General features: G+C 34.3%; 2 protein-coding genes and 1 pseudogene across 2 annotated transcripts; 2 read left to right on the top strand and 1 right to left on the bottom strand.

Annotated features, from left to right (window-relative positions):
- Positions 1-4,126: 4,126 nt before the first annotated feature.
- On the top strand, positions 4,127-7,150 carry LOC119639232 (kelch-like protein 5). Its single transcript, XM_038036514.1, has 5 exons — positions 4,127-4,231; positions 4,295-4,391; positions 4,449-4,685; positions 4,747-4,853; positions 5,854-7,150. Exons 1-5 carry the CDS (start codon positions 4,127-4,129, stop codon positions 7,021-7,023), a joined length of 1,716 nt encoding a protein of 571 aa, XP_037892442.1. The 3' UTR covers positions 7,024-7,150.
- A 246-nt stretch (positions 7,151-7,396) lies between these two features.
- On the bottom strand, positions 7,397-8,298 carry LOC119639231 (transcription elongation regulator 1-like). The gene is made up of 3 exons (XM_038036513.1): positions 8,139-8,298; positions 7,646-7,883; positions 7,397-7,582 (listed from the first exon to the last, which is right to left on the bottom strand). Exons 1-3 carry the CDS (start codon positions 8,296-8,298, stop codon positions 7,459-7,461), a joined length of 522 nt encoding a protein of 173 aa, XP_037892441.1. The 3' UTR covers positions 7,397-7,458.
- Positions 8,299-10,673: 2,375 nt separating this feature from the next.
- Positions 10,674-10,773, top strand: LOC119639670 (annotated as a pseudogene).

The following is a 10,773-nucleotide window of genomic DNA, read 5'->3' as shown; positions in this document are numbered from 1 at the left end:
CAGGAATTCTCCCTAAGCAGGCAAAGTAAAGTAAGGCTCTTACTAGTAGAACCTTTCCTGCCTGATTGACAATAGCATCAGCTTCTAGATGCTTGTAGCATACTATGCATTATAGATCTCACGAAAGGTAGAATTTAATTTTTAAGTTATAACATGTGATGTTTTATCAATGTGATGAGATTTATAATCCAAAGGCAAACATAAGTCACACATTTTTGTGGTTACGACCTTGAGCAAGATATTCACTCTTTTCTATCAGTCATAATATTATAATATTATTTAAAAGGGGGATTTCCCCTTTACTGTGCTTCAAAGCTTCAAACTTTTCATATAAGAATGATGAAGACGCCTTTGAATACGCAGTCTTTCATTTAGACACGTTGAATCGGAAGCGGTTTTGAGAATCGCTTGACATACTATTCCTAAGCATTGAATGACCTCATGGCAGGTTTTTGTCATATTAAAGGGTAAAATGTAAGAAATATATGTTGGTCGTATATATCCATATTCCAGTACCTTTCAGCGCACCAGAAATGATTCGAATTCTTGAGAATAAGAAAAGAAGCGAGCCATTAAAAGCAATTTCCCAAGACTTTCTTTGAAATTTGAATAAAATTAAAGCCTAAGCTAAGCCTTCGAATTACGTAATATGTGCTTGAAAGATGCTTTAAATATTTTTAAACCGCAACGTGCTGTCATGCAGTACAAGTGAGCTGATTGTGTTCACCATTTGAATAGAAATAAAAAAAATAAATAAAAATTTACCCAAGAAAAAATTGTTTTTTTATTACTGAACTTCTTTGTTATTAGTATAGAAATAAATTTAAATTTCTTGTGTGATATAACCTCCGAAATAAAAATTACAAAAAAAAAGAAAAAGAAAATTGATAAAATTGTAAAAAGATGGCATGGAAATCTTCTAAAAAGGAATCGAAAAAATCGGGATGTCGAAAACGCCTTAAGCCCTCACCATCAAAATCAACTTATCTGAACTATTTGCGTACTCATCAGTCGGTTCATCCGTTAAATAACTTTAGACGATTATTACAACATGGCGGAGAAATGTATACTAACACGAACACCGCCCTTGCAGACACGATCTCATCAAAAGTAAGCGATTTGCCACGAAAGTGAATAAGTGATTTTAATTTTTGGTTCGTTTTTGGATCATAGGTCAATTTAATTGAAAAAGATTCGCAGCGACGATATCCGCCCCCCGATCCCCGAAAATGTTCACGTCTTAGGTTATTATCAAAAGAAAATGTGTCCCCTATGGATTACGAGAGAAAATCATTAAACGCCACAGAAAATATAATGCGACGAAGGCGCATCATCCGTCGTGTACCATTGGCTAAAAATGATAAACGACAACAAGAAAAGAAAAAAAAATGCAATGACAAAGATGCGGATACCAATGAAGATGAAGATGAAAATGAAGATAAAGATACAGATAGCGATATAGATAGCGATACAGATACCGATAAAGAGGATCATACAGACACTAGTGACGATGATGACGATAATGATGACGACGATAATGATGACGACGATAATGATGACGACGATGAATAATGCGACATCCCTTGTAACAATTGCTATGAAAATCTTTCAATGCGTTTATATTGGAATGGTATAGTGTGAGTTATCAGATAAATGCGCTTCTTCTTTTTTTCTTTACAAAGTTTTTATAAATTGCAATTATATATAAATAAATCTTAAGTGCTTTCGTTTTTAAGAAATGCTTTTCAAAGTGAAACAAGAGCGAAAACTATTAATCCTATGTAGCAAAGGCCTTTAGAACTCTACCAATGTCCTGGAAGTCTAATACTCACTACCTGAAATGTCTTCCTTGCCCACGTTTAGCATATCCCACGACCCTTTCTTTCCTTAACGACAAAAGCAGAAATGCTATGTACACAAGCTTTATGCGGATATACGTGAAACCCAGAAGGACTTATATGGAGCCATTAAGTTTGTATGTCTCTCTGTCGTTTTGATATCTGCCCGTGTATCCTTGCGCTCAACTTACACGTAAACATTTTTGAGATATTTTTTTGGAAATTTGGTACATCGACATATTTGGAAGTATGGATGCTATGAAAACGGATTCGGATTGGACAGTTTTTTCAAACATTCTCCACGTTGTGCGATTGATTTGTCACCATACGAGCCACCACTGGTGACACATTTGCATGCACAAGAAGCAAAAACTCTACACGCAACTACCCATGTATAGCGGCTCTTGAAATTAAGGCGTCATACAGGAAGCTCTCGAGTAGGTGATCCCATTCGAACTATTTTCAGTAACACTCGTCTTTGGCCCAATGTATTTCAAAACTTGCGACGTGTAAGATGAACACAAGAATGCATGGACGGACGTCAGACAAGCTTAGATCAGTTTAGAAAGTGATTCAGAAAGCGAATCTTAATCGACCGATGAAATAAAAGGTGGATCTATCTCAAGTCCTACGTATATACCCTGCACCACACAACATAATTAGCATTAAATCGTGAACAAGTTCTTCCCCATTTTTATATTGCATTGCTGAGAAGCCAGAGAATCGAACGATCCGGAATCGCTTTCTGGATTAATCGGTAAAATAAAAGATGCACTTAGCTCCAGTCCTTCTGGGTGTTGCATATATCCGCACAACCTTATATTAATACACTTTATACCACGACAAAAGAAGAATATCCTACAAGGAATCAATTTCATTACACATATTCTAACCATTTCTCACATTTGTCCAACATTTCTATATTTCATTCCAACGTTTTTATTGGCTGGCAACATCGTTCGTCTTTTCTATTATTAAAATAAATGGCAACGCTAGCGAAAGTAAAGTAAAGTGCGTATCATTTGAATTGAATAAGTGGAATAGTCGCTGCCTGGTTCATCACATCCAAAGAAAGTAAAGAGTAAAAATAAGTAGGATTCATTTAGAATTGGATTTTTAAATTTTCGTGGAAAGATAAATTAAAAATAACAATTAAAAGTGTAAGTATAAAAATTGGAAATGGAAATTTGATCAAGTTTTGCAAATAATTACAAAACGTGGTACACATAAATTTCTCTATCTATTATAAGGGAAAGCACACGTAAATTTTTATAAAGAGTAATATCTCGACAAAAGAGTGAGCAGGAGGGGGAGAGAGGATTCTTTCTCGTTTGCATGCACATTGCTATGTTAAATATGATGAAATCTTGACAATGAGAGAACAACTTCATTTTTGATAATATTTTACAGTTCAAGTCAAGTGTTTTTTTTCACGTATGACACTGCAGCACTTAACGAACTGTACATTTCTTCTTTTACATTTACTTTGTTTTTGTTCTCTTAACATGGCCGATAAGCAAACAATGCATTTTGCTTCTTGCTTTAATTTTCAATTTTTCAATATTTTCTCAATTTGCACCAAACTCAAACTCGCTCTTTGAATTATTCTCAGTTGCTTCCAAATAGAGAGTCGCAATTGTAATGCTACAAGTGATCATCAAATTCGGACTCGCTCTTTCACGGATTCAGATTGTTTGTTAAGTTATTTAACTATTGGAAGGAGGAGAGAAAAGAGGAAAGTAATTAGCCATAAAGCATATACTGATTGTGAACGGCTTAGAGTAACAGTTCCAAGTCTAAAGCAAAATCTAAAGGTAGCGTTACTTCTTTCGTATTAAAAGAAGCCTAAAAGCTTTGAATAGAGTTCAAGTCTAAAGCAAAACCTAAAAGAAAGGTAACTAGAAGAGTATAGAGAAAAGAAATACCTAACAAGAATAAAATCCAAAGTAACCAATAGAAGCAAATTTTCTTTACATTTTTAAACTGAACTCTTGGGGTCGAGATTTTGTTTCGATAATGATTGATGCTTTAGCTATGCTGTCTTGATTGGAAAAAGTGGGTACAAACAATTAAAAAACTCTAAGCACATTAGGCGACAACAGGAGAGAGAGAGAGAGAGAGACAGACGAGCAATATAATATTCTTGTAATTAACCTATTTTAGGATCGCCAATTTTATCCGCAACCATTCTCAGTAGAAATGCATTACAATATTTTGTTCTAAATTATTATCACCAAATTATTATTAAATTAATATATCTTATCTTTAACTTCGACTTTCAGCAAGATATGGACAACGAAAGAGTAGAACAAATTGCTGAAGAGAATTTTGAGAATTCGGATTATTTTAACTCTTTCTTCGATACTTTAAGTAAATTACGTCAGAATAAGGAGGTAAGCGTGATATTGTATAACCTGTGCTGGTAGAATCTAATAAGCGACAATTGAATTTCACAGTACTGCGATTTCTCGTTGGAAGTAGGAGACGAAATTATCTATGTCCATAGGGTGGCCCTTGCGATTGCTTCTCCATTTTTCGCAACAATGTTCAATTGTAAGTACTTTGCCAATGTTGCCCATTGAATTATTGAATATCTTCAAAATTTTGCAGGCGATATGAAGGAGAAAGCAGAGGCCCGACTTAAATTGGATAAGAAGGAAGCCACTGCTGTGAAAATTATTGTTGATTATATATACGGCGGAAAACTTGTTCTAACGGAAAATAATATTCTGTCGGTGGCTTCAATGTCCGACTTTTTTCAGATAGAATGGGCAAAGAAACAGTGCATGGAATTTCTTAAAAGCAATTTGAAGCCAAATAATTGTTTGCAGATACGTAAATTTGCTGGTAAGTGCGGAGAAAAACATCAACAAGTGTGGTAATCGTACAAATATTTAATATATTTCAGATAAGTCATCTTTTAAGGAACTGTATGATTATAGCCACAAATATGTTTTAAACCAATTTGATAAACTAATTAATCAGGAGGGATTATTGCAGCTGTCATTTGAAGAGGTACGCGAAACTCCATTGTTCTCATGATCAAGTAAATTAAAAAACAAAAAAACAACAGTGGGTCGTTAATCGAAATTATTCCCATAAAGCTTGGTATGCCTTTACATTAGATTAGATTAGCGTAGTCTTGTGTTCAAAGTTGAATAATCTAAGTTGAGGTTCTATTAGATAATATGTCTTAACAGTTGTTGTTGGACAGTTCGATAACTTGAAAGATAGAATTTTCGCCCGCTTTTTTTATATCCATCATGGGGACATATATATACCTCGTGTACGGGATCATTGAACCATTTCTATTTGTCCCTTTACGTATTTTTACAGTTACTGCGCGAAAACTTCACAAATTTTGCTGGAATATTCCTTCTTTTGCATTCTCTAGTTCTTAGTAGTTCAGGAGATAATTTCCATAATTTCGAAAAATCATATTTACTTAAAGAAACAAGTAAGAACGTTACAGCGCGTTACATTAAATATCCCACACCGTCCTACAGTCATTCATATATCAACTTTTCGAAATAAGTGGTTCTGGAGAAAGTGATCCGATTGAAACAATTTTCATTAGCGTTTGTTCTTGGGCCTTGTAGTTGCATACTTCCGCACAAATCACTTTTATCCTTGTATCATAAGTGGTGTAGGGTACACAATGTTCCTCCAGTTTCGAAAACATATTTAATTAAAACGTAACGAAGACTAGCAAGCATTAGATCTACTCTTCGCTATCTCTGACGAAGCGTATTTTTATATTTATGTAATCACTACATATAAAATCTTGTATTAGAATCCCGCATTATTTATTAGACGATATAAGAAGTTCTCTCTTCTAAGAATAACACTTTAACTCCTAAAGAAAGATCTGCTCGTCCTTTATTCCTTGACAGTACTTACTAGCGAACCATATAATGTGTATATTTCATGCAGTATTTTTTACATACGAATTATATGCTTGACTCAAATTCAATATCAACCTAATTCGCCATCTTCCATTGCATATTCATTTCAGATTCGTGAGTTATTAATGGATGAACAACTGTCCGTAAAATTCGAAGATAATTCATATAAAGCCGCAGCTAACTGGATAACATATAATATAGAGGAACGAAAAGTTCATCTCACCGACTTAATGGAACTCATTCCATTTGCTTTTGTTAGAACTGAATTTTTAAGAGACCGTATTGCTAATGAAACTCTACTTAAGGATGATCTACAATGTAATCAATTTTTAATTCAAGCTTTCGCTTATCAAACAACTCCAGTAATCAGGCGATCATTATTTTGGAATGAGACCAAAAAGTCGCCAAAAAATCGGAATGAAAAGTTTAAAATAATGCTCGCTGGCGGTGTAGATTTAAAGACTAAGTCAGCGCGTTTTGCCTGTAATGTTTACGATATAATTAACAGCAAAATATTTCCTATGGGCAACATGAATAGTTATAGATGGGCACATTCTTTAATATCATTAGAAGGTGTGTTATATTCAGTAGGTGGATATGCCAATGGCCCTTTAACAAGCGCAGAAATCTATTCTTCGTCGAGCAAGAAGTGGAGCAGCATTGCATCTATGAACAATGCTCGCTACAACTTTGGCATGTGTGCTTACAAGGATGTTATTTACGTTGTCGGTGGTTATCAAAATTCAAGTGTCGAAAATTACACGCCTGCAACCGGCAAGTGGTGCACTTGTGCAAACACCCCTGAAAATTACATTTTTTGCAATCGCGCAGCTTCGATGGAGAATAGCATATACAGTTTGGGTCGTGGAAGCGATGGGATCACTGCTTGTATTCGTTTTGACCCGAGGGAAGGTGAATGGTACAAATTCAATGAAATGCCGCGAGGCCTGCACCCAGAGGAACGGTTTGAATTAGTCTCTTATGGCCGCTCATTGTTTTGTGTTACGGAAGACGGCACAAGCCTTGACGTACGCAATAAAGAATGGCAATCGATACCATCTATGCTTACCAAAAGAGCAAATTTTTCAGCTGCTATCCTAGCGGATGATATTTATGTATTTGGTGGGGAATTAAAAAAAACGTCCCAAATTTCGGAATACGTTAAAGCTGTAGAACGTTATAATATTCATGACAATGAATGGACGGTCGTCGATTCAATGGAAATTGAATTTTCGGACGGAGCAGCTGCGCTGCTCAGCAGTGATTTTAATTTTGAATAGTACAAGAATCAAAAATTATAACACATTTGAGAAATACATTTATTTTCATCACTTAAATGTCATGTCCTTTGAAGAAGGTTTAATTTCTAATCAATTACAATTAATCCCGTAAGAAAGCAAGTAAGTACTCGTTATGTCAATGATCGCCCATCAAAGTGGAGCAGATAACTTTTTTGTTCAACATGCAAAAAGAAAATAATTAATTGCTCCTACCCTAAACTATCCTTTGTTGCCACAATCGCTTTAAATATATTTCGAATTCGTGAACTTTTTGAAACTAACAAACTAACATTTAAGTTATTGAAGTCAAAGTAAAATATTGATTATTTATATTGATTACACTAGAATTCGCATTGTGTTACGTCTGTTTGTGTGTTGATATGAGTAAATATTATATTATATCCTTAAAATTAAATATTGTATATTATTTGATTATTATTTGCGCCGTGCGATGACCGAAGCACTTGGCGACGGCGGGGGACCACATTTTTGTAATTCCTCCAAATAATCCAGCACTATATTAGTCCGTTCTTCAACTAAATAATCCAACAACAAATATCTAAAGAAAAATTATCACAGTTAAAAGTGGGAAAGGTAAGAAAAATGTGATAATTTCTGCTACCTTTTATCCACTTTTAAAATATCCTTAATCTCTTTAAGATGATTTGGATTGTCTTTGACCAATTCGATACTTTTATGTGTGATAAGCTTACATTCTTTCAGATCAACTTTAGCCGAAATGGTTTTGCCAACCATGTAATCGTGGAATTCGCGTTCGCATTTGTCCGAATCATTATATTTCAAATAACGAGGATCGTCATTGATCAATTTTTTGATATCCTTCCAAGAGCTCGTCAATTCTAACGTGGTACCGCATCGAAAGAATTACACGATTAAAGTAAGCATTTCTGCTTAAAAGATTTATGGTGATGGCGTTGTGTTTTGTTTAAATGCATAATTGTTTGCCTTAAAAAGAAAATGTTGCCATCTCATATGTTAAAAATTGAATCCAATCAACGTGTGACGGTGTTGTGGGATCCAATGTGTTTCCATAAGTTTGATACGCCTATGGATTATGCTATTCTGTTCAAAATTTGAACTATAGAAATGCAAACGCCACCCGGGATAGCCAATAGGAGTTTCAATACCAAAAAATTGAATCATTTGTTCGGCATCTTCAGGAACGGCGTAAATCTGAGGTCTCAGAAAGCTTGAGGAAAAACCTCCAGCAATCCGCGACCTACGTGCATTTGCTGGTGCTGCTGTTGATTTCATAACAATCGCTCGCGCTCTCTCTATTCTCTAGTGTGATGCGGTGGAGGTGGTCTTCTGTTATCCCTTTTATTTTGCGAAGATTTCTTTTAAAAACAACTTTCTGCGTTCAAATTACACTGAATAATATCAATGACTGATTTTGATGCTATCTGCGAGAAAGATCAATTAGAGGAGCACTATGAGGATCAGACAGTAGCCCCTGTGGCAGAGCCAATTATTATACGTGAATAATGTGATTCGAAACTCTGGATATAGAGAAGTAATTTTACTTTCCGCAATAAATTGAGAATGAATTGAGTTATCAGTTGAGTTAGTGACACGCTGTAATCCAATTGTTTAAAATTCGAAAAACTTTAAATCAATGCTTCCTCTAACCCTATTTATATTTGCCATATATTTCTAGATAACCACTGGTTATTAATTGAGCAATCGAACAGGAGAAAGATGCTACCAGTAGACGTAAACTTCTGTATAAACTCCATTACTCTCCGTCTACAAATTTGAACTTCATCGAATATACGACATTTGTCGTAAACGCATTTGAAAGACAAGGCAGCTTAAAAATTCATGAACGTAAGATCATGGATCTGCAAAAAAACCCACTTTTATGTAACGACTAAGTTTATAGATATCCAGGCGCTTAAAGGAAGGTATAGAGACGGTAACACGGGCCATTTCTGAGCTAGCTAGTTTTGTAGGATATGGGAGGTTTTAACCTTTTGTCTCATGGACACTGCACAGACGATTACACCTAAACGAAATGCACAAACTTTGCCCTTACATGAACGAATGCATCAAATCTACTTACCGTATGGTCGGATTGTGAGCCCTAGGCCAATTCTATACCACAATCTACCTTTAGGCCCATGATTTGTAATGGTTGCACAAGCGATTGCACAAGTTATTCTAGTTGTTATTGACGGATTGGAAAAGCAAAAATTAACTTAATTGATCACGAGTGAGAAAGTATTCAATAATTGAAAAAAGCATTGACGGTTTACGACTCTTAGTATTCCAAAGACCGTGAATAGACATTTGTTTCTTCCGAGTAAAAGGCGGAATTACGCATATCGCTACGATTGCACTCGTATTTGTTTTATTTTGCTTTGAAGATAACTTTCGAAAGTAAATAGTTTCACAGCTTTTTGTACCAACTATTTCAAGGAGAATGTCGTGGGATCAATTAAATTGGATAAAGTCTTCATTGATTACATCAAGGACGGCCTTATTAGACAATATAATTATCGATAGTTAGTGAATAAATATTTCAGCTATAATTAAATTCGAATTTATCTTCACATTTCTATCAGATTATTGTTTTGTATATTAATTGGGCAATCCTTATATTAAAGTAATCCTTATATTAAAATGCTTACTAACACATATGATCGCAATAGATAATATTTGAACATGTCGCGCAATGCATTAATCGTTTCCTGCCTTTATTTTTAGATGAAAAGTATATGATTTAATGAGAACCTAGTTCTGATTTTTTTTTTTTTTTGTGAGCTGAAGGACGATGCTTACAATATAAAAGTTTTCCCTTGAAACGGTTTCCAATTTTTCTCTTAATTCGCAGGAACTCTTTACATAGAAACTTTTCAATATTTCCTTCATATTCGCGGCCTGTTCCACAAAAGCTGTTAGATTATTTCTTTTCTTTAACGCGAAATTGATGTTCTTATAGCGTATGAAACTTTACAAAGATCGCTTATCGTGTTAGGCAAATATAAAGAAAAATACAACAAAAAAAGCACTTAAGTACCTTAAGTAAAGGTTTTCTCAATATGAAAACATTGTTTATTTTCAATTCAATTATAAATAAAATAATCGCGGTTGAAACAAATGAGAAAATTATATTTTAATCGTTTAATTTCAAATAAGGGGTTCGGCTGCGCGATATCGGGCATAACTGCAGAATATAAAAAGTTTCTGTAAAAACTGAAGTTAGTTAGCTTTGCAACAACCAATTGTAATGTAAACAAGAAAAAACTTACTTTGTCTAACGTCCCCGTTTTTGTGCATTTGGTTCGTTCACGCAATGACTTGAAATACATTTTTTTTTTATTTCGTTCTGAATTCGCTAATAAGTAAATAAACAATAAACTCTGTAAAATTTCATTAAGTATAAATTTCTGTTAAACGCAAATTAAAAAGAAAATTTAAAAGTTTTATAATGGGTAAAACTTCTAAATATAATAATTCTGTATGTTTGTACTAAATTTAAACTTTTATAATGGGCAAAATTTTTCAAAACAACCCCGTTTTTGTAGATTCATAACTGTATTTTGTTTCATAGGTAAACAGGGAAATAATTCTCAGACAATTTTTTTTAAAAAAGTTTGCTTAAATAGTTTGAGTAACAAACTAAATTCGTTCTTGCTACGGCAGAACATATACTAAAATTGGAACGATACAGAGAAGATTAGCATGGCCCCTGCGCAAGGATGACACGCAAAATCGTGAAGCGTTCCA

This window comes from Glossina fuscipes, unplaced genomic scaffold (genome assembly GCF_014805625.2).
Source record: "Glossina fuscipes isolate IAEA_lab_2018 unplaced genomic scaffold, Yale_Gfus_2 112, whole genome shotgun sequence".
Lineage (NCBI taxonomy): Eukaryota > Metazoa > Arthropoda > Insecta > Diptera > Glossinidae > Glossina > Glossina fuscipes.
This window is presented reverse-complemented; position numbering and strand designations above follow the sequence as displayed.

What these genes read in the sequence shown, in the direction of transcription:
- LOC119639231 (XM_038036513.1), bottom strand. Translation starts at nt 8,298, where the DNA reads ATGAAATCAACAGCAGCACCAGCAAATGCACGTAGGTCGCGGATTGCT. An exon ending in TATTGGCTATCCCGGGTGGC is followed by an intron (nt 7,884 to 8,138) that starts GTTTGCATTTCT and finishes GTACCACGTTAG; the next exon opens with AATTGACGAGCTCTTGGAAG. An exon ending in ATTTTAAAAGTGGATAAAAG is followed by an intron (nt 7,583 to 7,645) that starts GTAGCAGAAATT and finishes ATTTTTCTTTAG; the next exon opens with ATATTTGTTGTTGGATTATT.
- LOC119639232 (XM_038036514.1), top strand. Translation starts at nt 4,127, where the DNA reads ATGGACAACGAAAGAGTAGAACAAATTGCTGAAGAGAATTTTGAGAAT. An exon ending in TTTCGCAACAATGTTCAATT is followed by an intron (nt 4,392 to 4,448) that starts GTAAGTACTTTG and finishes AAAATTTTGCAG; the next exon opens with GCGATATGAAGGAGAAAGCA. An exon ending in GCAGATACGTAAATTTGCTG is followed by an intron (nt 4,686 to 4,746) that starts GTAAGTGCGGAG and finishes AATATATTTCAG; the next exon opens with ATAAGTCATCTTTTAAGGAA.